Here is a 27,359-nt window from a genome sequence, read left to right on the forward strand (position 1 = left end):
TTACCTCATTTCCATCCAATAGGAAATCATTTTCGTATTTGCTGCCCAATAGCAGCAGTCTGCTCATGAGGCCTCTGTAGCAAAGCTTTGCCTATACATGGATCTTTTTATTCCAAATGAAGGGAGAAAGCTTTACGTGAGACGTCTTTTAAACTCTAAAATCACCTGAGCTCCTACAGATCCTCGCACTCACACACACACACACACACACACACACACACACACACAAACAGAACTCAAAGCAGGCAGATCGAATCGCGAAGACTAGTTCATTTTTCCATCGAAGGGTTTGTTGTCTGCCTGTGAGATGAAAGCTATATATAAAAGACCCTTCTTTAGCTCTTTGTGGATTTACAAGTGGTGTGAAAATCCACTGTATCGTTACAAAAAGGGTCCCTCAGCACTGAAGGCCTGCAGTAACTCACCCGACTGCTGTGTGGACCGTCTGAAAAAATGGCAGCTGAGGCAAGAGGTTGAGGCGAAAAATACTAAAATATTTCTGCTCTCATCCTTTTAAATCCACATTTATTATGGCCTACTTTACCTAATACACTAATTCAGTTTAATTAGGAAAATCAAATCAGGCTGCGCAATACTACAGTTCAGAGCTTTACAGTGAAAACGAAAGAAACACATTCAGTCCTCTTAGAGACCCACCAGAGGAGAAAAAGCTATGAAGAATATGCTGAAGCATCGTCCACAGACTGAGACACCCTCAGGTCCTCTGGCAGACTGCTCCACAGGTGGTGATGATAAAAACTAAAAGCTGCCAGCCCATAGGTCACAGAGCTCACTCTCGGTACAGCTAAAAGGTCTCTGCCCATGGATTTAAGGGGTGTAATACCTTAAAAGCTTGTCTGACATTCAGTATACCCAGGTGTTATGAGACTTGAAAAACAGTGGCTGGACCTCAGCGATGATCTTGGGTCTTTGTGAAAAGACTTTTGAACAGTCTTCATTTTACCGCTTTAACAGTTTAGAAAGGAGAAAAACATGGAAAGCCAAGCCTGCTGGTAATAAAATCAAGCATTTTCTGTGTCAACATTTGTTCAATGTTAAAATGTGACGCAGGTAACCTGCTTGTGATCAGGTCTAAAAGCGAACAAGTGCAATGAATTAATTTTGTTCCATCACTGTTTGAATGTAAGACATCTTGATTCAGCTACATCACTGATACAGGTAACTATAGGTAACTATAGTATTGATGAGGCTTACATTAGCAGGTTTAATTTGAACATACAGCTGTGCATCATCGGCATAGCACTGAAACAGACTGTCCTTCACTGACTGTACAGGCTGTCTGTGCGAGTAGTTTGTTATGACCCATGTTTGCGTTTATTGGGTGGTAACCTCTAGTGGCTGTAGCAATGACAGGAGCAAAGGAGGAAGTCATGTGTCCGGTAGCAGCCTATAAAGAATCACACATTCTGCATAGGGACAAGGTGGGTTGGATGTATTGGTCAAACAAACACAGGACTTTCACCCAGAAGTTAATGTCAAGGTCCTTACGTTGTGTACTTAATGTAACTTGAGTAACAAATATACTTATTTTAACCAAAAGCGTTATCTTTTCCTTAACCTTACCAAGTAGTTTTGGTGCTAAAACCTAACTAAACGAACAATGCCTAAACCTAGACTTCGTCAGGGGGTTGAAGTATATTGCCAAAATACCAACATCAGGTTGCAACGTTGCCTCAACTGTTATTAAAGTTGACTCTAAAAAATGGTCTAATGTTACATTAATAAACTACTTCCTCATAAATGTGTAACAAATCCGTTGTAGTGTGCTGTGTGTGTTATTCTCTGACTGAGTTGTCTTCAAAAGAAGATGCAAGACGTGCAACATCACAGATGTCATTTTGGGAAACATTTGCAAAGGTATGAGTTCAGGTATGAGGATGTGTTGCACGGAAAATATGCTCGCCTGCCATTTTCTTAAGTACACTTTGCTAAAACTAATGCAGTCTATTAAACAGTCCTGCAATAAATTCCATATTCATTAAGCTTTAATATTTGTTGAACCTTTATATTCATTTAGGAGGCTGCAGTTTGTGGTGCTGATAGAAATGAATTGAATTAAACTGAGAGCTTTTTCTAACATTAGGTCAGTTGTTATTGGGGTGGACATATCCATTATCTTATACAGGTTTGGTCTCGTCAAGATACTATCGACACTGTGTACTGCAGGGAACCACACTGTTACAAAGGAAATTATAAAAGCACGCGATTGTAAATGGTTTTGAAAATGTTGATTGAATCCAAGAGCATGAAGGTATGAGGTCCACTGAATATTCTGTCTGGATGGGTAAAAGATATGCTTTCAGATTAATATACAACCTAAATGTTGCTATTATGTCTTTGAAATATTCAGTCCACTCATCACATTCAGGAGAGAATGCGATATTGATGTGGCAATTGGACATTTGATTAAAGAGGCTGACAGTAGTTTTAAAAAGCATTAAAGCTTGGTGAAGTTGATGTGCATTTAAAATGGCATTGCTGAGGTTTTTTCTCTCTCTGTCAGCCTCTCCACAGTTCACTCTGAGATCTGCAGATGAGAAGAAAGGGACTTTCATTTGCATGTCATTTGTATTTGAGGGTCAGCGGTCACTAGTTTACATGTTAATGTTGCCAAATACATTTATCACAGGATTACTTGATGGCAAATCAGCAAATATTTGGTTTTTCACTGTGCTTGAAAAGACAAAAATGATTTTTCAATAAACGTCACACCTCTCAGACGGCCTTAAAATGAAGAAAAATCAGATTTATTCCTCATTCAGTCAGAAAATATTTGAATTAATTCGATCCTGTAGAATCCCAGCTTTGCGTGTGTCATCTTATGTCTCCTTTTTATGACTTTAAGTCTGTATACATTATAAGTAAGTGTGTACTGCATGTAGTAAACACACCTCTCAGCAGTCTTGAAATAAATAGACCGCAACCCCACCAACAGCAAACAGTGCAGGCATGAGCTCACAAGCTACCTGCGTGTGAGTGTCGGTGGGATTCAATTTCCTATCCGATCATGAGAGACGCCTCAAAGAGAAAGTGAGAGCAGGGGAGGTGGTCATGATGGGAGAGTCAGGGTCTGAGATTGATTCCTCTGAGAGAGAGATGCAAAAAATGGAGAAATGGGGGAGGGGGGGGGGGGGGGAGAACAAGCAGAGGAATATGAAGCGAGAGCAGAGGAGAAATGAGGAGGGGCAGTAAAGAATGGGGGATCATGAGGAGCTGAGAGAGGGAAAGACTGAGAAAGGGGAGATGAAATGAGCCAGTGGAAATAAAAAGGTGAAAGGCTGCTGTCTCTTTGCAGTGATGATAAAAGAAGCAGATTGAAGCTGTGTGTGTGTGTGCACATGTGTGTATTTGCACGTGAAGGTGCAAGGTTAAAAGGGTGGCAGAGCCGCCTCAGAATTGTTATTTTGCTTCATCTTCGGGTAAATGGGAAATACTTGTCAATAATAACCCAGCATGGCATGGAGTGTGCGTGTCTGTGTGTCTGTGAGAGTGTGAGTGAGATGGGGAATAATGGGAAATGCTTGTCAGTGATGGCTCTGCATTAGGAGTGTTAGGTCCCCATGGACTGAAAAAAAGAGCCCAAATGACAAACTGGCAGCAGGGGATTTAACCCCGTAACTGCTGGTCTCCAACAGAGACGGCGCTGCACGAGGCTTCACGTTCACACAGAACACAATAAAACTCTGCTGAGTCTTAATGTTTTACATATTCATAAAGACATCTCTAAGCCGGGGACTAACTGATTTGAATTTGCTGTCCTGGTAAATGCTCCACCACAGCTGTGCTGCAGTTTTCAAGACCAGCTTGGTGATAACCTGATTTTTCATCTCATGCCACCATCAGGACCAAATTATGGCCAAATACCTTCAAAACTAATGGCAAATTCCCAATAAGCCTGTTTAGTGCTAATTATCAAATGCTAACATGCAAAGCTACCCCTAAACATTAAGGTTTAGCAGCATTACCTTAAGTCTTATAGAGTTACTTGCATGGCTGTAGACTGTCAAGCCAAAATTATACTATCTATGACCATGAGTGTGTGAGGGTCCACATGATGTAAACATCATCATCAGAATGTAGACTTATGATGACATTCGTGTTCCTCCAATTTGTTGTGACTGTCCACGAAGCCACTACACCACCACAAGCTCCTTAATCCTCCTTAATTTCTTTCTTCAATAACTGCACAGCTGTCACAGCACTTGTCATCAACACCAGTCACCTGTGATTGATTACCAAGCTTGATATCTGCTAACCCTGCCTCAGTTGGCATTCTAGTTACCACATAGTATCACTTTTGAGACCAGACCTTTATGCACACTGACTGCTTTTCCATGCGATTTAACACAGATCCTTATTGTAATTACCTCACGTGTGCCGCAAAATAAGCTTTGTGTTTCTGGTTAATTTCACACGATATCCCCCGTACGCATAGTGCATTGTTATAATAAATGAAACAACAGAAGATGTCAATCCAATATGGTGACTAACATCGTTCTGTGTTTTGGCTGCAAATGAGGGCCGCGGGCTGGTGGCAGTACACAGTGCAGGAACAGGATCAGTGGATAAATAACCACACAGAGCGAGCAGGTTCAGCATTGATGTTTTACTAGAAAAAGAAACCAAATGGAAAGACAGAAACAAAGGAAGAAAGAGACCGTGTTAAAGCCAGAGTGTTGACAGCCCAGCAGTCAGCTTTTTGCTGCCTATATATGAAATCTTATGTGCTGGAGGTGGCAAAGAAATAAACACAACAGTATCATGTACAGTTTAACTGCCTGGGGTGTCGGGTGTGGTGATAGCTCGATCAGTGTTAACTGTCTCTTTGCAAATGCATCCACCCACTATTTCTACTATTTCTCTCATGCTGGATTGCTGCAGTACTGCTGCACCGATGCCCTGGGCTGAGAGGAAGCGACTGGAAACTATTTGTCTTGTTAGTTTCAGTCATAAAGCGGGTTGTTGTTTGAGATACTTGTTGTTTTAAGATATTTTCCTTTTATGCTTTTCATGTTGAGTTTGGCTGATGCACGATGAGGTACGTGAGTGAGTTTTACAAAGAAGTGGAAGTTCTTCGGGTTTTTTTTTTTTTTTTTTTTTTTTAGAGATGTTAGCAGTTACAACGTAAAAGGTGTGAAATGTTCCGAGCAAAGGGCCAGAAAAAAACTCAGATTGTCATACGGTGTCTCGAGTTCTCAATTCCTCTCTATGCCATTATTTTGCAGTGTATCAGGGCAGAAAATAGAGTCATTTGTCATTGCTGAGATGCACTCTGTACAGTCTGCCTTATAGTGGGACAGGAGGAGAGATGAAAACAGAAAGAGGGAAGGGGGAGACAAAACAAGAGAAGGAACAAGGAAGAGAAGACACAGGAAGAAAAGCAGCATGAAAGACAATGACGAATAGGGGATTTGAGCAGGACAGAAAACACAATAGTTCATTCCCACTTACAGTATCACTGTATTATGACACAATCTCTATGTAAGTATCACCACCATGCTAAGCTGTATTACAACAAAAAAAAGTAAACCTGCACTAATGAAACCCCTACAAATGTATTTTGATCTCTTCCTAATTGTTCCTCAGATATTAATGCCATGTACATTTTCCTCTCCCCAAGGCTGTCAGTAAGTGGATGTGCCAAAACAGGCTGCCATATGGTATCTAACCAACATTTTGTAGGATTGATTGCTCTTGCCTAGCACGATGGATCAAATGTCGTCCCCAAAAAGTGCAAACCCTGCTCAGTTTGAACTCGTGTTGGATTTCAATCTGTAGCTGACTCACATCTGGTGAGAAGACAAATAACAAAAAGCACCGAAGCGATATGAAATGCAACACAAATGCTACACTCTCCAAAAATGTCAAATAGCGCTGTCTCCCTACGGTACAATAATCATAGTGGTCCATCTCCTCTAGAGGCCTGCCTAAAAGTGCTCTCTTTGTATGGGCTCCAGTGTTGAATATTGGCATCTACATGCTGTTTTAGGGGCCTTTGCAGCCCACCAACAGAACATATTGGGGTAAAAATAGTGTTGGAAAATGAAAAACAGTGAATGGCTACTCGTGAAAGAGACAGACAGGCAGAAATAAAACCGTCCGAGCCTCTCGTGGTGCTGGAGTGGTCACTCTGAGCTGACCCTGTGTATGCAACAATGTGTATGCGTGCGTTCCTATGTGTGTGTCCACGTGAGTGCCGGATGGACATTCAGTGTTGAAGAGGACACACAAAAGACTGTGGCATATTAATATTCTCAAGTTATCAAAAAAACAGCCATATAACTGAATGTATGCCATGGCCTCTGACAATCTGTGATCAATGTTTTCTATAGCTCTCTATAGACGTATAGATATATATTTATTTGTATTATATATAATATGTAGATTTATAAAAAAGATTTGATCTTAATTACAAGTAGTGGCATTTTCTTTTATATTCATTATTGCAATGAATTGTTATCTAAGATGATTAAAAAAGACAAGTGAGTTCTGTTTTGCTACGCAGTTATTTACAACAGTTTTAAAAAGCAAGCTTTCTGATATGGTAGCTTTCCCCCGGCCGCTGGAAAAGGCTGGCGATCTCAAATGACGACCAAACTGCCCATCAGTGTCATTACGACGACAGAAACTGAAAACTGCACCTGTAGGTCTTCATAGTTCACGTCAAATGAAGCGCACACAGTATAGACCAGTGATTCTCAACCTTATTACGGCCCTTGAAACAAATGGTTTTCTGCTCCAGTCACCCCACTGTGAGGGAACGTGCAAAGGATAATGAACTTTGATTTGCCTCTTCCATCGTCTGGCTATTTGGATTAATAATTGAAGAGGACATGGGGGCTGAAATGTTTCCACAATTGAAAGGTTTTATGCCGAATGATTTAAACATCACATTTCCTTTAACACCATCTCCTCTTATTTTGCAAACTTCTGTTGAGTCCCAGTGTTCAGGTTGAGAAGCACTTTGTTAGGTAGCCATATGAGATCTTCCCTTGTGTTTTATTTTTTCTTTCCATCAGTGAATATACAGTTTAAACCTGGCCTTTACCACAACTAATCATCAAGTTGCTATTTAGCATTTCTACTGTCATGATGATGCTGTTGATGAAGGACTTTTGTTAATTACCACTGTTTATTTTTTTCTTTTACAAACCCCTGTGAATTCTGTGGCCAGGATGAGCCACACGTACGTGTTTGGAGGTTACTTCTGTTCTATACTGGCTGATTATCTCACTGGTTTTTCGGGTGAGGGAATCATTCTTTATGCGTAGGTAGAAAGCATTTTCATTCAATTTGAACAGTCCATGGCAAAGTACCGGGTTTGCACAGTCCGAACGTTCAAGGTTACAGTTTTCTGGTCTTCTAAGGGTGATAATACCTGGCACTCAGTCTTTGCAGGCAAGTTAAGATGGCGATGACCATGATGATGATGATGATGAAAACAATGTTTGTAGTCTTAGTAAGGCGTTGTCAAGGGGTGTGGCTTATTGGCCAACATTGTCCGGTGACGGCAGAGCAGGAACGGAGTTGTTTGGTTGTTGTTTCCTTTTTTTTTTTTTCTTCTGTCAGCTGTGATCATCATCTTTATCACTATCATCATCATGATCAGGTTCGTGGTCATGTTCACAGCTCATAGTTCATTTCCTGTAAGTCTGTGCTGGCTTCCTGTCGGTTTTGTCGATATCAGGTAAGGTGTCCTCCCGAAAAACAATAAAATGAATGCTGCAGGCAAGTGTGATAGTCTTAGTTGTCTTTTGCGTTTTTTTTTTTCTCCACTGTTCACTCCTCAGTTGTGTTTCACTTGTCTCTTGTAAAATAAGTCAATGGCAGCAGGAAAGTGAGATGATGATGCGCAACGTGTGTTTGTGTATTCAAGTGTGTAAAAATGTGTGTTCAGTGTCTCTGTATCTGAGTATTTGCATTTGAGTATCTGTAATTATGTGCATGTTTGTGTGTGTGCTATGCATGAAGATGGTCTGCGTGTGAGCGTGTGTGTGTGTGTCCTTGTTGAAGTCTGTACGTTTGTGTGTCGTTAAGGCACGGCAGGTGTTTTTGGTTTTCAGGGCAGTCCGGAGGAGACCACTGCAAGGCCGGGGTGTCGGAGGGAGGCGTGGCCAGCATGCACAGCTTTGGGGCAGTCTGGCGTCAAGACGCGGCCATTCTCCCCCACACTTCCTGTGATGGACAGACGGGCCTTGTTCCGCATGGCTTCAGAAAAAGACAGCTGATGAGAGGAGAGATGGAGGGGAGGACGGAGAAGAGGGTGGAGATTTTGTTTGAAAAAAAGAAAAAAGTCATCTCATAGGCGTAGAAACTGTGCGACAAACACACCCACTCCCATAAAGACAGATATTCCTCTACACACACATGCACAAGGTAAATGCTCATACATGCATGTGCCTGTACACACACTGTACACACTAACATTTAGTCTGAAGGTGCAATCACACATACAGGTGAGACAATACTGTCAAACGTTTGCTTTTTGCATTCCAGTCTGCCCTGAGAGCTCAATGCACCGCAACTTAAGAAAACACGCATTTCTCATACGGTTTTTCGAAATACTGCATACGAGTTGTGTTACGGGCGTCAGGTGTTTGGTTCTTTTAATTTGTGTTCTTGAGTCTCTTCAGTTCGGCAGCGTGGAACCCATGACGTCACCGGGGATTCCCTTTCACGGCGGCTCTTAATTTGGAGATGCTCTCTCTCTTCAGTCCCAGAACCACCCCCCCCTCCGTGAGTGTTCCCGACCAATCCAGTGGCTCCAGCTGGTCTCTCCTCTCCAATCCGGACACGCGCGCACATTATAAAAAGTGTGTGCTGTCGACGCCCGGAGCGGCTGTGATTTCAGTGATCAGTTCGCCTCGTCGTGCCTCATTGAGAAACTCGTACAATTTAGTACTGACTGTGAGTCGATCGTTTTGTTCCATTAATTGCACTGAGGCACTAGGTTTGGGAAGCTGGGCTGTAGCTAGTTTATTTTGTTTTACACACGTCACCGTACACCACAACACCGACAATTTCTTGTTTGCGCACTAGGTTTATGGGTGGTGGTCCCCGTGTAATTTTTTTGTTGAGGTAAGAAACAGGGCAGGCAGCTAAAATTTCTTCCTTTTGCTGTTCTTTGTAAGTTAGTCAATTTTGGGCTGGAATTTAAGTTAGGCGTAGCTGTGTTTTGTTTGTTTTATGATTTGCCGCCACCCGCCGCCCTCTCCCTTGGTTATTTCTATATTTGGGTTTTGTTTGTTGTTGGTAATAATTGTTATGGTGGTTTGGTTTTCATTAAACAATAAACGGCATTCTGCTTTTTTACATCACGGCACCGTGTTGCTTCCCTTTTTCCCTAGCTCAATCCATCTAAGGGTCGTAACATAATGGGGGCTCGTCCGGGATATTGAAAGTCGGATTATTGTTTAGTGTCTGGTGAGTGCTGTGGAAACTCGTTGGTTTGATCATGGCTGCGTTTGATCTCGCTCAGTTCATTCAGCAGCCCTCGGTTGAGTTGCTTGAATCCTGCCGTAAGGAGGATTTGATGGCAGTAGCAGCCCACTTCGGCATCTCTGTCTCTAGACAAATGTTGAAAAGAGACATCAAAGCATTAATTATTACAGTTCTAACCGAGTCGGGGTTGACTGCGGCGCTGGCTCCCTTGGAGTCCGATGCGCAGGCTGACGGCGCCCTGGCTGGGGGTGGCCGTATGGGAGAAACTCCCCGTGCCGTGTCTGAGGAACTGGGCCAAGCCGCCCAGAGAGTTGACTTCGAGGCGAAGGGCCGGCCCAAAACACCGGTCACTCTGCCCCGTTTTGATCCTCTCTCTCCTGCTTCCTCTGGGTCTCGCGATGAGGCCCGGCTAAAGATCCGCCTCGCTCGCCTTCAGTTAGAGGCCACTGAAAAGGCGAAAGACCGCCAAGCGCAACTTGACTTCCGCCTTCAAGTCAAGAAAATGGAAATAGAGGCAGACAAGGCGGTACGGCTGCGTCAGCTCGAGCTTGCATCGCAGAAAGATGCTCTCGTGTCAGAGGTGGTGACAGCAAGCACTCCCCCCGGCTTTGTTAGTGACCATAGAGATTCATTTGATATAAGTAAGCATATTTCTTTAGTACCAATATTCAGAGAAAATGAAGTGGATTCTTATTTCAGTGCATTTGAACGAATTGCCACAGCACTCAAATGGCCCGCGGATGTGTGGTCTTTATTGCTGCAATGCAAAATTCATGGAAAAGCGCAAGAAGTGGTTTCTGCACTTTCCTTGGAGGACAGCCTAAATTACAAGACTGTGAAACAGGCTATCCTCCGTGCATATGAACTAGTCCCGGAAGCATATCGCCAAAAGTTTAGGGCTCACAGAAAGACCCCTAACCAAACTTATGTAGAGTTTGCTAGGGACAAAGGGAACCTGTTTGACAAATGGTGTTCAGCCTGTAAGGCTGAGGATTTCCCGTCGCTCCGAGAACTGCTTCTCTTGGAGGATTTCAAAAGATGTTTGCCAGAACGCCTTGTCGTGTACTTGAATGAGCAAAAGGTGCGAACATTGTCTGCTGCAGCTGTGTTAGCTGACGAGTTTGTGCTTACGCACAAAGTCACGTACTCCTCCGCGGCCCCTGACAAATCTCGATTAATGCCGACCACTCTGAGTCAGGCCCGCAAAGCCTCTCCTCCCCGCAAGGAGGAGAGGGAGTGTTTCTATTGCCATAGGCCTGGTCACGTTATCGCTAACTGCCTGACACTAAAGCGCAAGGAACAGCAACAGCCGTCTCCAAGTGCGCCCCAGCAGAAAGGAGTCGGGTTGATACAATCCAGTGCAGGTGAAACCCTTCTACTTCCGTCACCCGTGACTGAAAGCCCTGATCCCTGTTTCAAGCCGTTTGTTTTTGAGGGTTTAGTTTCTCTAACCGGCAAAACAGACGACCAGCGATCCATTCAAATCTTGCGCGATACTGCATGCTCCCAGTCAGCTATACTCGCCAGTGCGTTACCCTTCTCAGACTCGTCAGCTTATGGTTGCAACAGTGTGCTGAGAGGCGTTGAGATGGGTGGTGTATTGCGTCCTTTGCATTGCATTCATGTGCAGTCAGACCTGATCACCGGATTTTTCGCTGTTGCAGTTTGCCCAGCTTTGCCAATTAGCGGCATTGCCATGCTGATGGGAAATGATATTGCTGGAGGTAAAGTCACTCCCACCCTCGAAGTCCTAGACACCCCCCCAGCATCTCCTCCCTCTGACACTGTGCATGATTTGAAGCTGTTTCCGTCATGCGTCATTACGCGCGCTCAAGCACAAAAACTTGGCACGTCTGATGATCTTGAAGACACTGACCTGTCAGACAGCACATTAGCGACGATTTTCGCTGAAGAGCCTAAAACATCCACCTCCGTGCCCGACAAAAATACAGTAACCTCACTCGACTCGTCTCCGAAACCCCACAGCGATTCCGCGTCGCGCGACAACTTTTCTTCCCCTGAACAGCCTCAGCTACCAGTAAGCCGAAAACGACTTGTTGCGGCTCAGAAGTCAGACCCAAGCCTGCAACCCTGCTTCGCTGCAGTGGTGAGTACTGATCGGAATCATACTGATTCCCCAATTTATTACATGGACAATGACATTCTCATGCGTAAATGGTCCCCGCGAGTGATTGACAGCAATGATTTTGATGTGATTCATCAAGTTGTCCTGCCTACTGCATACCGCCAGCACGTGTTGCAGTTGGCACATGAAAGCCCATGGTCTGGCCACTCAGGTGTTAAGAAAACGTATCATTTGATCCTAAAACACTTTTTCTGGCCGGGCTTGAAGTCGGCGGTTGCCAATCATTGCCGCACTTGTCATGTGTGTCAATTGGCCGGCAAACCTAATCAGACCATTCCGCCCGCACCACTATGTCCGATCCCTGCCATAGGAGACCCTTTTGAGCGAGTGATTGTAGACTGTGTTGGCCCCTTACCCCGAACAAAAACGGGAAATCAGTACTTACTCACGATTATGTGCGCATCCACTCGTTTTCCCGAAGCTGTGCCGTTGCGTAAAATCACATCCAGTTCAGTGATTCAGGCGTTAACCAAATTCTTTTCCACTTTTGGTTTGCCGAAAATAGTCCAGACAGACCAAGGAACCAATTTCCAGTCAAAGCTCTTTAAGCAAGTCCTCCAATCCCTAAATATTAAACATGTTGTCTCCAGTGCTTATCATCCGGAATCCCAGGGCGCGCTGGAGCGCTGGCATCAAACTCTTAAGTCCATGCTGCGCAAATATTGCCTGGATACAGCAAAACACTGGGATGAAGGTGTCCCATTTGCTTTGTTTGCGGCTCGTGAATCTGTCCAAGAATCCTTGGGATTCAGCCCCGCCGAGCTTGTGTTTGGCCACACACGTCGTGGTCCCCTAAATGTGTTGAAGGAAAAATTCCTCTCGGTGGATGTGTCCCCGGAGAGGAATGTGCTGCAACATGTGCGCAATATCCGCGAGCGTCTGCATCACGCGCGTTCCTTTGCGAGGGCAGCACTCGCGGATTCACAGACTGCAATGAAAAAGCAGTTTGACCATTCTGCCACAGACCGCCGGTTTGAAGTCGGAGATCAGGTGCTGGCCCTGCTGCCAATTCCTGGCTCCTCCCTCTCCGCACGTTTCGCTGGTCCTTACATCGTTCGCCAAAAGCTGAGCGACACAAATTACATTATTCACACCCCTGACAGACGACGAAAAAACCGTCTTTGTCACATAAACATGCTGAAGTTGTATCACTCACGTGACAAATCCGACACCGTAACAACAGGTGCAGCTCCCTTAGCTGAAAAGTGCTCCGCCCTCATCGTCGCCGAGCAAAGGCCTGATGATGAAGACGGGCTATCTGCACGTCACGTCGCTCTGCTGAGTGCCCGTCTCCCAAACTCAGAGATGCTCAAAGATCTGCCTCAGCAGCTCGTACATTTAACATTCTCACAGCAAAAAGATATTCTAGCACTAACAAATGAGTTCCCGTGTCTTTTTGGAGACGTTCCCTCTCGAACCACCGTGCTCCAACATGATATCGATGTAAAAGATGCTAGACCAATCAAGCCACATCATTATCGTGTGAACCCAGTCAAGAGAGAATTAATGAAAAAAGTTCAGCAAGCATCAACTACACTACTCAACGATCGAAAAAGAGACTCTCGCGTTACTATGGTCCCTTCAACATTTCGAGGTGTATTTCGGGTCCTGCAGCTCCCCACTCGTTGTTCGCACTGACCACAACCCACTCGTGTTTCTACAGCGCATGTATAATCATAACCAACGGCTCATGCGCTGGGCCTTGTTTGTGCAGGAGTACAAGCTCTTGATTAAGCATAAGAAGGGAGCAGATAATGTGCTCGCCGACGCTCTGTCCAGAGTGTAACTGTGTTTTTCTGTGTTAGTGGGTTGTTGTATCATTGTATCAAACCTCTGGGTTTGAATTTGTGTGGGGGGGTGTTACGGGCGTCAGGTGTTTGGTTCTTTTAATTTGTGTTCTTGAGTCTCTTCAGTTCGGCAGCGTGGAACCCATGACGTCACCGGGGATTCCCTTTCACGGCGGCTCTTAATTTGGAGATGCTCTCTCTCTTCAGTCCCAGAACCACCCCCCCCTCCGTGAGTGTTCCCGACCAATCCAGTGGCTCCAGCTGGTCTCTCCTCTCCAATCCGGACACGCGCGCACATTATAAAAAGTGTGTGCTGTCGACGCCCGGAGCGGCTGTGATTTCAGTGATCAGTTCGCCTCGTCGTGCCTCATTGAGAAACTCGTACAATTTAGTACTGACTGTGAGTCGATCGTTTTGTTCCATTAATTGCACTGAGGCACTAGGTTTGGGAAGCTGGGCTGTAGCTAGTTTATTTTGTTTTACACACGTCACCGTACACCACAACACCGACAATTTCTTGTTTGCGCACTAGGTTTATGGGTGGTGGTCCCCGTGTAATTTTTTTGTTGAGGTAAGAAACAGGGCAGGCAGCTAAAATTTCTTCCTTTTGCTGTTCTTTGTAAGTTAGTCAATTTTGGGCTGGAATTTAAGTTAGGCGTAGCTGTGTTTTGTTTGTTTTATGATTTGCCGCCACCCGCCGCCCTCTCCCTTGGTTATTTCTATATTTGGGTTTTGTTTGTTGTTGGTAATAATTGTTATGGTGGTTTGGTTTTCATTAAACAATAAACGGCATTCTGCTTTTTTACATCACGGCACCGTGTTGCTTCCCTTTTTCCCTAGCTCAATCCATCTAAGGGTCGTAACAAGTTGTCAAACTGGAGAAGATGTTTTCTTTATTTGCATGTGTTTTGTCCGTTTGCATGTGTTTTCTTCAGCAGTGGTGCGTTGAGCTCTCAGAGCCACCGTGCAAACTAACACTGAAACAAATAATCGATGAGTCATCATTTAATTAATCAACAACATTTTGATCATCTGTTGATCTTTGAAGTCATTTTTCAAGCAAAAATAATGTTACCTTGGGTTTAAATTGTCATTTCTCACAATCGTTTGGCATCTTATTGATTAATATTCAATTCATAATTGGAAATTAATGATGAAAAACGTAAACTTTTGATTTTCAAACATTATCATCCACCACAAATTGCTTGGAAAAGAACTGAGATTAGCTTTTTCAGGTAATCTCCATACACTGATTTGTTGTCCATCAAAGCTTGAATGTCCTTTTTTCTCCCTGTTCAAACAAACTGAACTGCAGGTAGAAACAGCCAAGACTTGATTTAAATTACATCAAAGCGGCCTGGTGTGAATGCACCCCAAACGACACATTCAACTCCCACTAAAAGGCTACCACACTGTGCCAATGCTACGGCAACATAGTTTGACTGAAGGCAAAAGTGAACGGAAAAGCAGGCAACAATCAACAAACATGTACATATTAGACGAGAGGATTTGGGTTGTAGACATCTGCATTTCATAGGTGACCATGCATTTCTGGGTTCTGGGTTTCAATCGTCTGAGAAGAGTTCAGGTGAGGATTTGAAAGGAGAGGATTTGGAAGGTGAGGACTTTGAAAAGACAAAAGGAAAACATGAAGGAGTGGTTTTTCTTTCAAGGTTTCAGATTTATAGAGAGGGAGTGACTGGCTATACTGCTCAGAGTAGGGTGACACTTCACACAGACGGGCTACTCTGTGATGTTTCAGTAAAGCTTGTGCTGCTGCTGTCGGATGAAAACCTCACATCTCCGACAGCCTAAAAAGCTTTGTTCTCTGATTGACCTTGTATTTTTGGAGAACACGAGTTAATTTGGTGTTGCTGGTGATTAGAACACTTCTTAAAATGTTTCTGCTATCAAAGAAGTTAGAAGATTTCCTATTAAAAAATCACTGCCGATCCAGAAAACAAATAACCTCTGTAAATGATTCGAGGAAAGAAAACACGGTTCAATTTAGTCTTCGGTTTCTGAAACATAGCAATTTGTTGTGCTGCGTATAAACTAATGGCCTTTATACAGCATCTAGTTGTAATAGCCACTTTTATTTATATGGATTGGAAGATAATATCTGAAACTAGGCATTTAGAACAGTTTACTCCGCAATTACACACAGCCAACTGTGTTTGGCAATACATCTCCAGAAACACTTTTGCCTCTTCCTCTTGCTGTTATGCTGATATACAGCTTAATTAAAACTAAAGAGAAAACACAGAATAGACATGGGATTGTACATTTAAGACAATTTTAAAGGAACATATACTTTTAAGGTCTTTTGGATGGTATTACTACAACTTGGAACTCTTTTAGATGATTGAAGTTAAATAGAAAAATATGGTATACGTCCAGGCGACAATCAAGGAGGGGGTGCTGTTTGCTGCAGTAAGCCTTTTACTTCATTTCTTTGGCACCGTCACCTCTGCACAGCTAACAGTCAATATTTCTTGTACTTCATTTAGCTGTCTTTATGTTTGCATCCTGGGTATTGATCCTGCTAATCACTTCAAGGTGATAATCAAATATGACCCTATAATGCCTCTGAAAGGTTTGTTAAGCAGATCGTCAAATTGATGTCCAGTGTTTCCTTTCACTTCAGTTAATTGCGCGTTTACATCAGTAAACGTGAGTCATGTTTTTACAACATCTCTAAGTAGCTGTTCTGTATGAAGTGTTTGCTTCATCAATTATTCCTCTGCATTAACACTAAGTAACTGGGCTGTTTTGAAGTTGTCAGGGCTGGAGTAAGTCAGAGTGCCTGTTTGGACCGTCTACAACAGGGGTGCACAACTCCACTTAATGCTTTAATGATACTTTAAAGGTACAGTATTATGGCGAGGAAACAGTGTTGACTGTCAGCCACCAGAGATGGGAAACAGGTGTACACTAACTCTATATTGCACACATAAGGAGATTTTGTACCCTGGTATGTTGTTAGTGTTGTAAATTAAACTCACATATATGAACTAAATACTTCTGGTCCTGGTCTGCCTGATTTATATAAAAAGTGAAGCACCTATATGCTGCTTTGATTTGCTATAGTCAGGACTAGAAGTCAAGATCAGTAAATAATTTCCAAAATTATTAGCTAATATTAGTAGACAGCAACTATTTTTACATTGCGAAGGGATTGAGAATTAAAAACAAAAAACACTCAATCATCTGATGTCTGCAGGTTGACTAATATCTACGGGCGAATCAGTATTTCAAGAGAATATTTGAAACTTGAAAACTCACCCTAAATTGGTTTGAATTGGCTCTGTGTGATCTGGCTTTAGAAGGCTCTTAACAAACAGAGCATTTCATGTGTGTTCATGCCCCGGCTCACAAAGTTCTTCACCCTTACATCTCTCCCACACTGCAGTGGTGCTCGAGGAATTATCAGTCTAGTTATGAAAATGATGGTGGACATCCACTGCCATAAAAACAACTTAAAAGTGCTTCTATTCCTGAGACATCCATCACATTATGGCTGAAAAACTTTTAATCAGGCCGAAATCAGTGATAATTGGTGTCCACACGTTAGCTAATTAATTTGTAGCTCGAAGGAGTCACAGATTTTAATGAGGAGCATCACGGTTTTTGCTCTCAGGACAGTGAAGTAGCAACGTAGACCACTGCTAAAATCTGAAAATAGTTTTGAGCCAACATTAGAGGAAAATCTTCACAGACGAGTTTCAGGTATTAGTATCAATAAACTTCAAACTTTTATACTGTATGTTGGTTATTATTAGAGCTGATATATTATATAACTCCCTTTTCGTGTTTCATTGGCATCAATAAAAACACCTTAAAATGCTCTAAAATGGTTAGCCAATTAACAGATTAGCCCATTGACAATAATCTGAATATATTTTGGTGATTGTTTAATTGTTCAAGAAATTTTAAAACAAAAATTACTGAAAATACTTGTTGCAGCCCTGAACAGTATCTAATAATGTATTTAGAACAATGCTGGATCCTGAGGATGGAGTTGTGCATCCCTGCTCCGTCATTATTTTGTTAACTGTTAGCAAAAATTACAATGCAGGTGCCTAGTCAAGTCATCAGCCAAGAGCATCACCATCAATGTCATCATCACCATCATCATCATCATCATCTGCAGCCAAAGACGATGGAACCAAATCTGTAGTCAAACAACCCCAATCTATCCAGGGGTGAAGTGCTAAAGAATGAAAAGTAACAACCGTAAGAAAACTCCAAACAAATTTAAAACCCAAAAAACTAAGAAAACATTGGGCCAATAAATAAACAGAACAGCCAAAATAAGCGTTCAGTAAAACATAAAAAGCTACATTGGTTCCACAATGCTTGACCGCATCCTCATCACCACATGAAGAACAACACGGTTGCGTGGGGCTGCTGCGTCAGCCGCTACATCGACAATACAATAATCTACAGCACCATCACCATGATCAACACCACCATTACCCCACCTATATGGGAGCCTCTAAATCCTACCCCTATATCTTGACCCCCTCGGAGCCGTACACGTTGTACCCCTCCCTATAAGTGGCTAGATTCTGGGTGCTGGGGGAGGGGCTGGGGCAGTGGGGGGGGCTAAGGTCCACCTTCATGCGCTTGGCTTCGGCCCGTGACTTGTAGCAGAACTCGACCAGGGCTACCAGCATGGCCAGGCCCAGGCCGCCCACCAGGATGTAGAAGACCCCGGCCACGTTGGACAGGCTCAGAGCCTGGGACGACTTGTCCTGGAGAGAGGGAGTGGGATAGGGGGTTTGGGAAAGAGCAAGGGACGGGTGTGGAGGTAAAGGAGGCAGCGGAGGGGTGTCGTGAAACGAGAAGGGGTTGATGGGAAAGGGGGAAAAAAAGAAGGGAAAAAGGTGAAAAATGAAGGACACAAGGAGCAGAGCAGGATGATGATGGAGGATTTAAAGAGAAGACGTGCGGTTAAGGAGGGGAGAAAGTCAAGCGGGATGAGAGGTGGAGGGAAAATTTGAGTGATGGGAGAAGAGGAGAATAACCGGAGTGAGGCGGCAGGAGAAGGAAGTGAAAGAAAGTAGGAGAGCATAAGCAAAGAGGTGGGAAAAAGCAGACAGAGAAAATTGGATACAGTGGGTTAGACACACAAATGGAGACTGTCAGGGAAAAAATCATTTTCATCATCTGGTGTTGCAAATGAACGACTATGCCACTGAAATTACATTTGTTAGCACTTAATTATGAATGATCATACAATTACACTACTTCTACAACTACAATTAATAGTACTGTCATCACAACAGCTACACATCTGTAACAGTCACTACAACTACAGAACATTCAACATGTCTACAATCAACATCTAGTTTAAGTCAGAAAGAGAAAAACAGTCACAGAGCAGGCTGTAATCTGAGCGATGACATTTCACTGCAGTTTTAATGCAATTTAAAGGCTCCAGTAGGCTAAACATCTACAGCAGAGTAGCTCCTGTGTTCTGTATGTTCCTGTTCAAGAACTTCTTTTCTACTCTGAAATATAACAGGAATGAATGCTTTAACTGTGTGAAGATATGAGGTAGGCTGTAGCTCTTTAATAGCAAATGCTAATAAAAAAATACAGCAATGCTTTATCTCACAGGTCCATAATTTTCAAGTAATTGTGCAGGAAATTTCTTGAAAGAGTCTGAACAGAGGGAAAATGAAGGAGTGAGTTGTGCACCACTTGAAACCAAGTAATTATTAATTCAGTGTTTATTTCTTACTGAGAACTTTGCTTTCTATGTTTGAATGTTCAGCTGACCTGCTGTGCACTGAAGACTTTGTACGCTAGCAATTAAGTTTTATTAGCCAAAATATTTCATTGCGAGTTCACAAATGGCACTTTATTTGACCTATAATTAGCTCAAAATAACAGAGTTCTTCCAGTGGATTAAACAGAAAAACAAATAATGCACCTGTAAAATAAAGCATTACGTCATAAATAGCCTAGTCTGATTAAATCTTTAACATGAAGGCAAAAGCCAATAGTTGCTAACAAGTTGCTGATGCTAAAGCTAAAGAAACAGTGGTATTCTCATCTGGTGGATGAGTTTCGACTAGCAAAAATGGGCTCGTGTATGAGGTCAAAACAAAAACATGAAAGTGTGAATTGGCTGATGACAGTCACAATTTACATTCTATTTGTAGTGCTGACTGTAATGAAGATGGGATTGCCACAGATTGCTACAGAAACTGAACAAGAATTTGAGTTAATCTGATGCATGTTTAGGTAAATGTGGTCCACCATCAAAATAGAGGAAGGAAAAAATCACTAAATGGACAGTTTAGTCTACTGTGGACATTCAAGATATGTTTCAGGCTAATTCAGAAAATTGCTATTGACAAAACAGTAGTTGCAGTAATCTGGAGCGTATTCAGGATGAGAGTTTCAGGCTAGCGTTTTGTGGGCCGCAGCAGCGTGAGACTGACCTTACTTCCAGAGTCCTTGGGTCCACACTCTCCCTTGTCATACCACCATTTGTTTTTCAGTTTGTCTAAGACGCCTGCTTCGCTCAGTTTCAAAACTGCAAGGTTTACCGGGGTTCTTTGCGTGTAAAAATAACATAAATAACATCATAGGTCATGTTATTTTATGTTATTAGGGTATTTCACATTTGCATTGCACAGCTCAGTCACATAGAAAGGTACTTCTGTTTACATCAAGTGACCTAGCATGGATCCCACTGAGTACATGTGTGTATGCTCGTTGAAGAGGGGCTGGGGGGAGCGAGGAGCTAAGGCGAGCTACAGACATATGAGTGGGACCCACCTTTGTCACTTCGGGTAACACACCCATACTGCCCCAGCTGGTCCTGCACTGAACAGTGAAGAGGCAAATACTGTTAAGCCAGGACTATTGGCGTCAGGCTGGCCCTGTGCTACGACTGGGAGAGCGAGCTACAGCCAATAAACTCCACGGACTTTTAAGGCCAGAGGAAACTGCTGCCTTGTTACAGGTATGATCTTTTCTTTTTGAACTCAGCTTGCACTTTACCTGCCTAATAAATATTTTTACTGCAAAGCATCTTTCAGGTTGGCCTGTCAGTCGTTCGGTCCGCCACTTTGGTTCAAATGAAATGTCTCCACATACATGGATGGATTGGCGTGAAATTTTGTCAGACATTCATGGTCCGCAAAGGACAAATCCGTATGACTTTTCATCTAGCAGCACTGTCAGGTCAAAGCTTGCACTTATCCGGCAAAATATTTCAACATCTACTAGATGGAAAATTTCATTCCTGAATGATTCTTTCAAATGACTTTGGCGATCCGCTGATATTTCCTCGAGTGCCATGATATGGTTGAAATTTGTGGTTTTGAATGAAATCGCTAAATTCAGGTAAGACTTAAAAATTCAGCTTCTTGCAGACATCCCAAAGCCACCGAAACGTTGATTTGAATTCTTACTGCATTGTCGTTTTTATAGCTATAGGCATGGCTCTGTCAAGGCTGTCGCAGTCAGTCCAACACTTGAAGACTGAACGACTGACTCAGATAGAAATATCTCAACTCCCGGATGGATTGCAATGGAATTTGCATGAAATTTGGTCCTGACATATTTCTTCTGATATTTAAGCACTAAAAACTCTAGAAATATGTACAAATAACACATTTCTGTATTCATGGGAGAAGTGACACCTTCATTGTGTAACTAAGCCTTATACATAAAAAGAGCCATCAGCCAGACAGAGATAATGATGTTAGTGTTCATTAGTCAGTTTGCCGTGGTACATTTCTCTGTACGTTCATAGGAATCAAATTTTAACCCTGCATAAAAATACATAAGCAAACAAGAATGATTTCAGGACCTACAATTAACAAAAGAGTAGTATAAATGCTTGAATCTTTCACACAAAAGAGAAACTCGAGAAAGGATTGTTGAAATCCAACAAACGAACAAGAGATGTAGGAAACCTTATCCTGTAATTGCATTCTGCTAATATCAATTATTCATTCTCCCCTCTGCCTCGAGCCAACCTGAGCCTAAAAGAATCTGAGAGCTACAATTACGCTTGGGTCTCGTTTTTCCATTAAAACCTGTTTCATCGGCCGTGTTCTTGAGCAATAGATTCTCAGTGTGTGAGGAGGAGTGATGAGGCTCAGCTTGGTGTCTCTCCGTCTTTCGGGTAATTTGACTCTCACTCAAGTCTCTCCTTGCTCCTCTCCCCAGAGCTGCCACTAGGGGGCAAATATTCCTGTCTTGACAGTAATTGCTCTCTTTATTTTCCCACCTATCCATCACTGAACCCTCTTCCCATTACCTCACACTGTGTCCTTTCAGTGGGGCATTACCAGAACAGCGCCAAAATGGTTATCATTATGAGGTGCGCTTGATTTATCTTGGCAGGCACCCACCTGCAAAGGGGACATATTTCCCAGCATGATGCTGAAAACGAACCATTATCTGATGACTCAACATAAAATAATTTGACAAATTGCTCTTTTAAAAAAGCATTTTTGTTCTCTTTCGGGTCCCTAGAAGGTGATTTCTGTCAAAAACGCCCTTATTTTTTGAGGGTTTTTCTTGACCAGAAAAATAATATTCTCTTCTTCTGTGTCTCAACAAGCTCAAGTGTTGTACCTTTGTCTCTGGGTCTGAACCTTTCTTAGAAAAAGGCACACACCGCTGACAACAGATGCAACATTGTGCCTATTTTTGTGGCTGCAGGGTGTCTCAGGAGATTTTAGGGTGTCACTTTTGTCCTCTCTGTTTGCTGCATGACTCTTCGCCGGGGCAGATGCATGTGTTACACTCCCAGGACGGGGGCCATCGCGGGCTGCCTAGCCGGTGAGCGGCCCCCGTCCCCCTAGTGGTGGGGTGGGCAGACAGAGAGGGCTAACCTTGGAATCCCCTCCCCCGCTGCCACATTCTCCTTTGTCATACCACCACTTGTTTTTCAATTTGTCCAACAGGCCCTGCTCGTTGAGCTTTAGAACGGCCAGGTTGACCGCGTTTCTTTAAGTAAAAAAGGAGGGACAGATAAGATAGTTTGGTCAGAGCAGAGGATGGAGGGACAGACAGACAAGATGGACGTGGACCACAGCCAGGAGGAGGACGGGGAGGGAAACGAGGAAGAGAGGGAGCAGAGGGGAAGGAGAAATCAGAGGGGTTGAAGGGACAACAGTGGGTTAGTGGTGGAGGATGACCCCAGACAACGCTCTCTCTTACCCTTTCACTAAAACAGAAACTTTCTTTATTTCTGCTTGTTTCTCTGTGTCTGCCTTTTCACTCATTCATTTTTTCTTTTCTTTTCTCTTTTGTTTGACTGCATTCCTCCTCTGCCTGTCCTGTTCCGGGCTGCACTAACAGAGGATGCTCCACAGTGAGTGTCAGATTGCTGGTATTAAGTGTGTTAACCAGGTCTCTGCAGCCTGCTGATGGTGCTCTTGTCCCCTCCTGCTGCACCCTTACCTTTCTATCACTGTGTGTGTGCGTGAATGTGTGTATGTGCGTGTTTTTGTGTGTATGTGGCTCCAGTTTCCTACAGCACTCCTGCTCACACCCCTGAAGGCATTGACCTCCAAACAAATTTCAGGGACACAGGGCTAAATATCAGGCTTTTATGCGGCGTGTGCTCATGTACTCAGTGAAGCTTTTTATATCTGGCAGGGGAACAGCCATAACTCATTGTTTTAGAATATTATCAAAATCAACTCACTGATATTTGAAACTGGTAAATCGGTTGTCCGTTCCTTGATCTGATCAATATGATCACTGCCTTGTAGTGCAGTGGAAAGCACTGATTGATGACTGAAGGTTTTAAAGGTTGTGTCACCCTTCAAGAACGGCAAAATAAAGATGACCAAAGAGATTGCATATCTGGTTTTTGGTACTGAACTGATGTGAACTGGGAGGTAATATGTATTCAATCTAATCAGCTTTGTTAAGCTGCGGGGTTGGGAGTCTCATAAATTAAATGCAACATTAGATTCTATTTAGCTGTAAAATGTAAAAAACAAGGCCTTTTATAAAACAGACAACCTAATTGCAGTTTGATGAAGCAGAAGCAAAATTTGGTTCAACAAGCACTTTCAGTTTCACTCATCTTGGAAATATCTCTCGATTGCCTCGATATGTGGCCTGCTCCCTGACTGTGATGTCCTGAGGAGTGTCTACAAAACACAGCTGCAGGAGCTGAATGATTGTGTCAATTTATTCCCTGCATAGCCTTTATAAATTCATTCCATCCTGTCTCTGCTTCTTTGGTAGATCTCGGCTTTTTACAGCGACCCGTGAAAGACTTTTCTGTCGTTCCTTTCACCACCCTCTGCTGACCGCTCCTTTGTTTGTGAGATGCTGTAATCAGCCGGGCTAATCTCTACAAAAAGGGCACTGCAGTCACTGCCTGCTTGTTTGTTAGTCTGCCCCATTGTCTGTACACCTGCCTATCTCGACGTCCTATCTCATCTCTGTCTTTGTGACTGCAAGATGGAAAGTAACAGTAGGTTTAGCTCTCTGAGTAAAGATAGTCACAAGATTCAGAGAGAGACAGTGTTCTCTGGGGTGATCTAATCTACAAGCCATGAGTCATCTCATCAACATAAGAGGTATGGATGAAAACAGTTCAAACACATCTTTGTCAGTCATGATAATATCAGTCACATATTAATAATCATATCAAAAGTAGCTGTACTTCACAAGGCATACAATCCTAGCATTCATTCCAATCATCAGGGTATTCATTCTCCTCCATCAACATCATCAAGAGCTGTGATTAGAGCACCAAGAGGAGAGGCAGGCTCACCTGACGTGCACACTCCCAGCCATGTGCGTGCACCTGGCAGATCTCTGGTTTCCGCTGATTGGGAGAAGCCAGAGACAACCGTGGATAGTCCCAGGAATGTGTTTCTGGGGAAGGGGGCTTAAAAAGGGACCTATCCACCCGCTGTCTGTCACTTTTCCCTCATAAACGGAAAACCCGCTGTGTGAATAACAGGGGATGGACTACAGTGACGGGGGTTTTGAGGGACTTGTTTGCACCATACACAGAGGAAAGTTATAGGACAGGATGTGAGGCTGATGTGCTGTTTGTGTTTTGCCTTTCATAAGGCAAATCTGAAACGTTGACAGAGAGAGAGCGAGAGAGAGATGGAGGGAGAGAGGAGAGAGCAATTGGTCCGGCTTTGCTGAATTTAGTCAATTATTTTCCCCCAGCAGACAAAGTCTCTATACTGCTGTCACGGTCGCTTGGAAAATGAATTATCTGCATTGCTGGCATACCTGAGTGAAACCTACGGGGACTGTTACTGTAGGTTCAAGTTAACAAGCCAGATAAACAAGTGTCTGCTGAGGGGAAATGAGAATGAAAGGACCAACTTTAGAGCCTCAGTCGCTTTCTCATTTATTTCCTCCAGCTTATGCTCTCTTTATTAAGGACTGTTGTTAATTCTTTAAAATAAACTACTGATCACTCTTTGATCTGGGTTTAATTTGGCGCTGTCCAATTACCATTAATTTTAAATGTAGTTTGAGTTGAATTGAAGGACTATTTTTCTTTTTTGTGTGGGATCCTCCATTATGTTTAGTTTCTGGTCCCCCCATTGGCCAAGCCCCTCTACTTCCTGCTTCTCACTTTTTTGTCTCCTGTTCACCTATAAATTCCCCCTCGTGGCTCTGGATGTAGCGGCAGTAGTCTGAGGTTCTGCCCCTCCTCACGGTCATATTCAGTTCATAAATCTCCTCTATAATAATCATAATCATCATCATCATTATCACCATCATGACTACCATCTCTGAGGATGAAAAGGAACAAAGAGACGAGACGACAGACAAATGGACAGCGTTACCTGCAAGGTGGCCCTGTGGAGAAGAGTGGTTGAAAGAGGAAAGAAAGAGGGGATGTTGGCACAGAGGGACGGACAAATGACAGTGACACAGGACTCAGAAATGGAGCTAACAGGCCCTAAATCAACAGAAAAACTGCAGAAAAGAGTGAGGAAAAATACAGCTGAGAGTGACGGACAGAAATAAAAAGAGGCCAGAATGAGAAAGATAACGAAAAGTATGATGAAATACATAATGTGCATATTCAACATACTCATCCGTGTCGCTGCTGCTGGGTGAAAACCTGTAAGTGCGTGTTTGCTTTTGGAGTTTATGATAATCAAAACATAAATTGCACTGGTGCCATAACCTTTACAATTAACATTTAGAGTTATATTTTTGCAGGAGAGACCTTTTCACCTGACAGCAGTGACAGGTTAATCTAAGTGGAGTATAAAAGGCACAGCAGGGTAGGTGGAATATCGCAGCAATAGTACAGTATCAGCTTTGTTACTGTCTCCTATTGTTACACTATTCCACCCACCTTAACTGTGAGCCTTTCGGTGTAGCAATCCCATATCCTTTGGAGTCCAGGTTGCCCCCGACTTTCATGGTGTCACAAGGCTTGCGCTGCTCCGTGTATTCGTTCATGGTGGACTCCAGGAGGAAAGCGTACTTCCCCTTGGACTTGCGAACCCTCGCCACGCCCTCTGCTGTGGTTTTGGTGAAGACAGTTGGTTCAGCTGACTTCATATATGACCACATCTTCTCGTATACGGCTATTTTGGACCTCTGGGGTGGAGGAGAGGAGAGAGCAGAGGTTCATTAGGAATGAATAGGCATAATTATGCTTGCATATGAGGCCAGATTTTCTCACAGATAATGGGTTTCATAGTCGAGCCAGGGGAGACTATCAAAGGTGTTGACAAGGAAGAACAGTGTGCATGAGCAAAGGCTCACATGCAAAGAACAAAGAGTGACATTTGAGGGTATTTGTTCAATTTGACTATTTGAGCCAGGCTGTTTCAGTACATTATCAAGACCTTAAAAAACACATTTATGTGACCTGTTCAAATGTCTGTCTTCATTGGGAATGAATTGACTGAGGCTGCAGGAAACTTGAAAGTAATGAGAAAGGAACTAACACAATGTCCGCTTTTCGGGGGATACTTTGACCCCCAGCCTCATCATTGAAGAATGGCATGTCATTGTCAACATATTCATGCTCTGTGTCTACTTTTGGACGGCCATTCGCACCTCACTGATGGCTAAAGCAGCTCCTCTAAGCACAGATTTGATCATTCAAATCAGCATGCCATTCTTACTGACAACAGGGTGAATGTGAGATGTAAATATGAGGGGTGAGGGGGTGAAACAATGTGCGCTATTCATTAACTTGACACAATGACACTCAGAGGTGTTTACTGATTAGGCACAAATGTTTTTTTTTTTTCCGTGCGTCTACAACGGAAACAGCAACACAGTCCTGAGATAGGACTTGTAAAAAGTGTATTACGACGATGTGTTTTTGTTTATATGTTTTTACTGCATTTCCTTTATTGCTCCAGTTTCTTATGAAGTAGAACAAACAGCTGATTTTCACTCTTACAGTCCCTGAATGAATTTACGCCGCTGAGTCTTCCATCTTCCATTTTGATCCTCTGGCATGTAATGACATTTATAACCACATTTAAAATGTTACACTACATCTCCCTTGACAAGTCAAGCATCAATCTTACTTTAAATGAGTTTATAACTGGAATAGTGGCGCACTGATACGCTTGTGTCATTATGAATTCAGTCACCTGCTGTAACAGAAGAGCTTTTCAGAGGACATCTGTCAGGCATGATGCAACAGATTGTATTATATTGTGAATGCACTATGCACATGCGCGTGTATGTGTGTGTCACTGTGTGTACGTGCAGGTTTGTGCACCAGTCTATATGTGTATGTGTGAATTTTTCGTGTGTGTGTGTGTGGACTGTGTGTACTCAAGGGTGAAAATAACAAGCAGAGGAGTCAAACTGTCATCCTCCACAAGCGTCCTGTTTCTTTCTTCTCTTTCTCTCCCGGTGATAAAGTGTTATTCTGTCGCTCTGCAAGCGACTAGCCACGGCCTCAGCCACCGAAACCTTCGCCCGGGGAGAAGGTGTGTATGTGTGTGTGAGTATGT

The 27,359-nt window shown here is 43.2% G+C and overlaps 1 protein-coding gene across 5 annotated transcripts in view; it reads right to left on the reverse strand.

Moving 5' to 3' along the window:
- Window positions 1–7,174: 7,174 nt before the first annotated feature.
- gria4a (glutamate receptor, ionotropic, AMPA 4a) overlaps window positions 7,175–27,359 on the reverse strand; it is a 105,164-nt gene continuing 84,979 nt past the window's right edge. The window contains exons 15-19 of one of the 5 annotated variants that reach the window (XR_013077354.1): window positions 25,730–25,977; window positions 22,263–22,377; window positions 19,851–19,965; window positions 17,905–18,152; window positions 7,584–8,245 (exon numbers count right to left, since the gene is read on the reverse strand). Coding sequence is in view for 4 of the 5 variants with exons in the window: in XM_076734204.1 (XP_076590319.1) it covers window positions 8,081–8,245; window positions 18,015–18,152; window positions 19,851–19,965; window positions 25,730–25,977 (666 nt within the window). In the remaining variant the exon portion in view is untranslated. Of the gene's footprint in view, window positions 8,246–17,904; window positions 18,153–19,850; window positions 19,966–22,262; window positions 22,378–25,729; window positions 25,978–27,359 lie in introns of all 5 variants that reach the window. The other 4 variants (XM_076734204.1, XM_076734202.1, XM_076734206.1 and 1 more) reach the window with 4 other exon arrangements.

The sequence above is a fragment of the Chaetodon auriga genome, chromosome 7, assembly GCF_051107435.1.
Source record: "Chaetodon auriga isolate fChaAug3 chromosome 7, fChaAug3.hap1, whole genome shotgun sequence".
NCBI classification, from domain to species: domain Eukaryota; kingdom Metazoa; phylum Chordata; class Actinopteri; order Chaetodontiformes; family Chaetodontidae; genus Chaetodon; species Chaetodon auriga.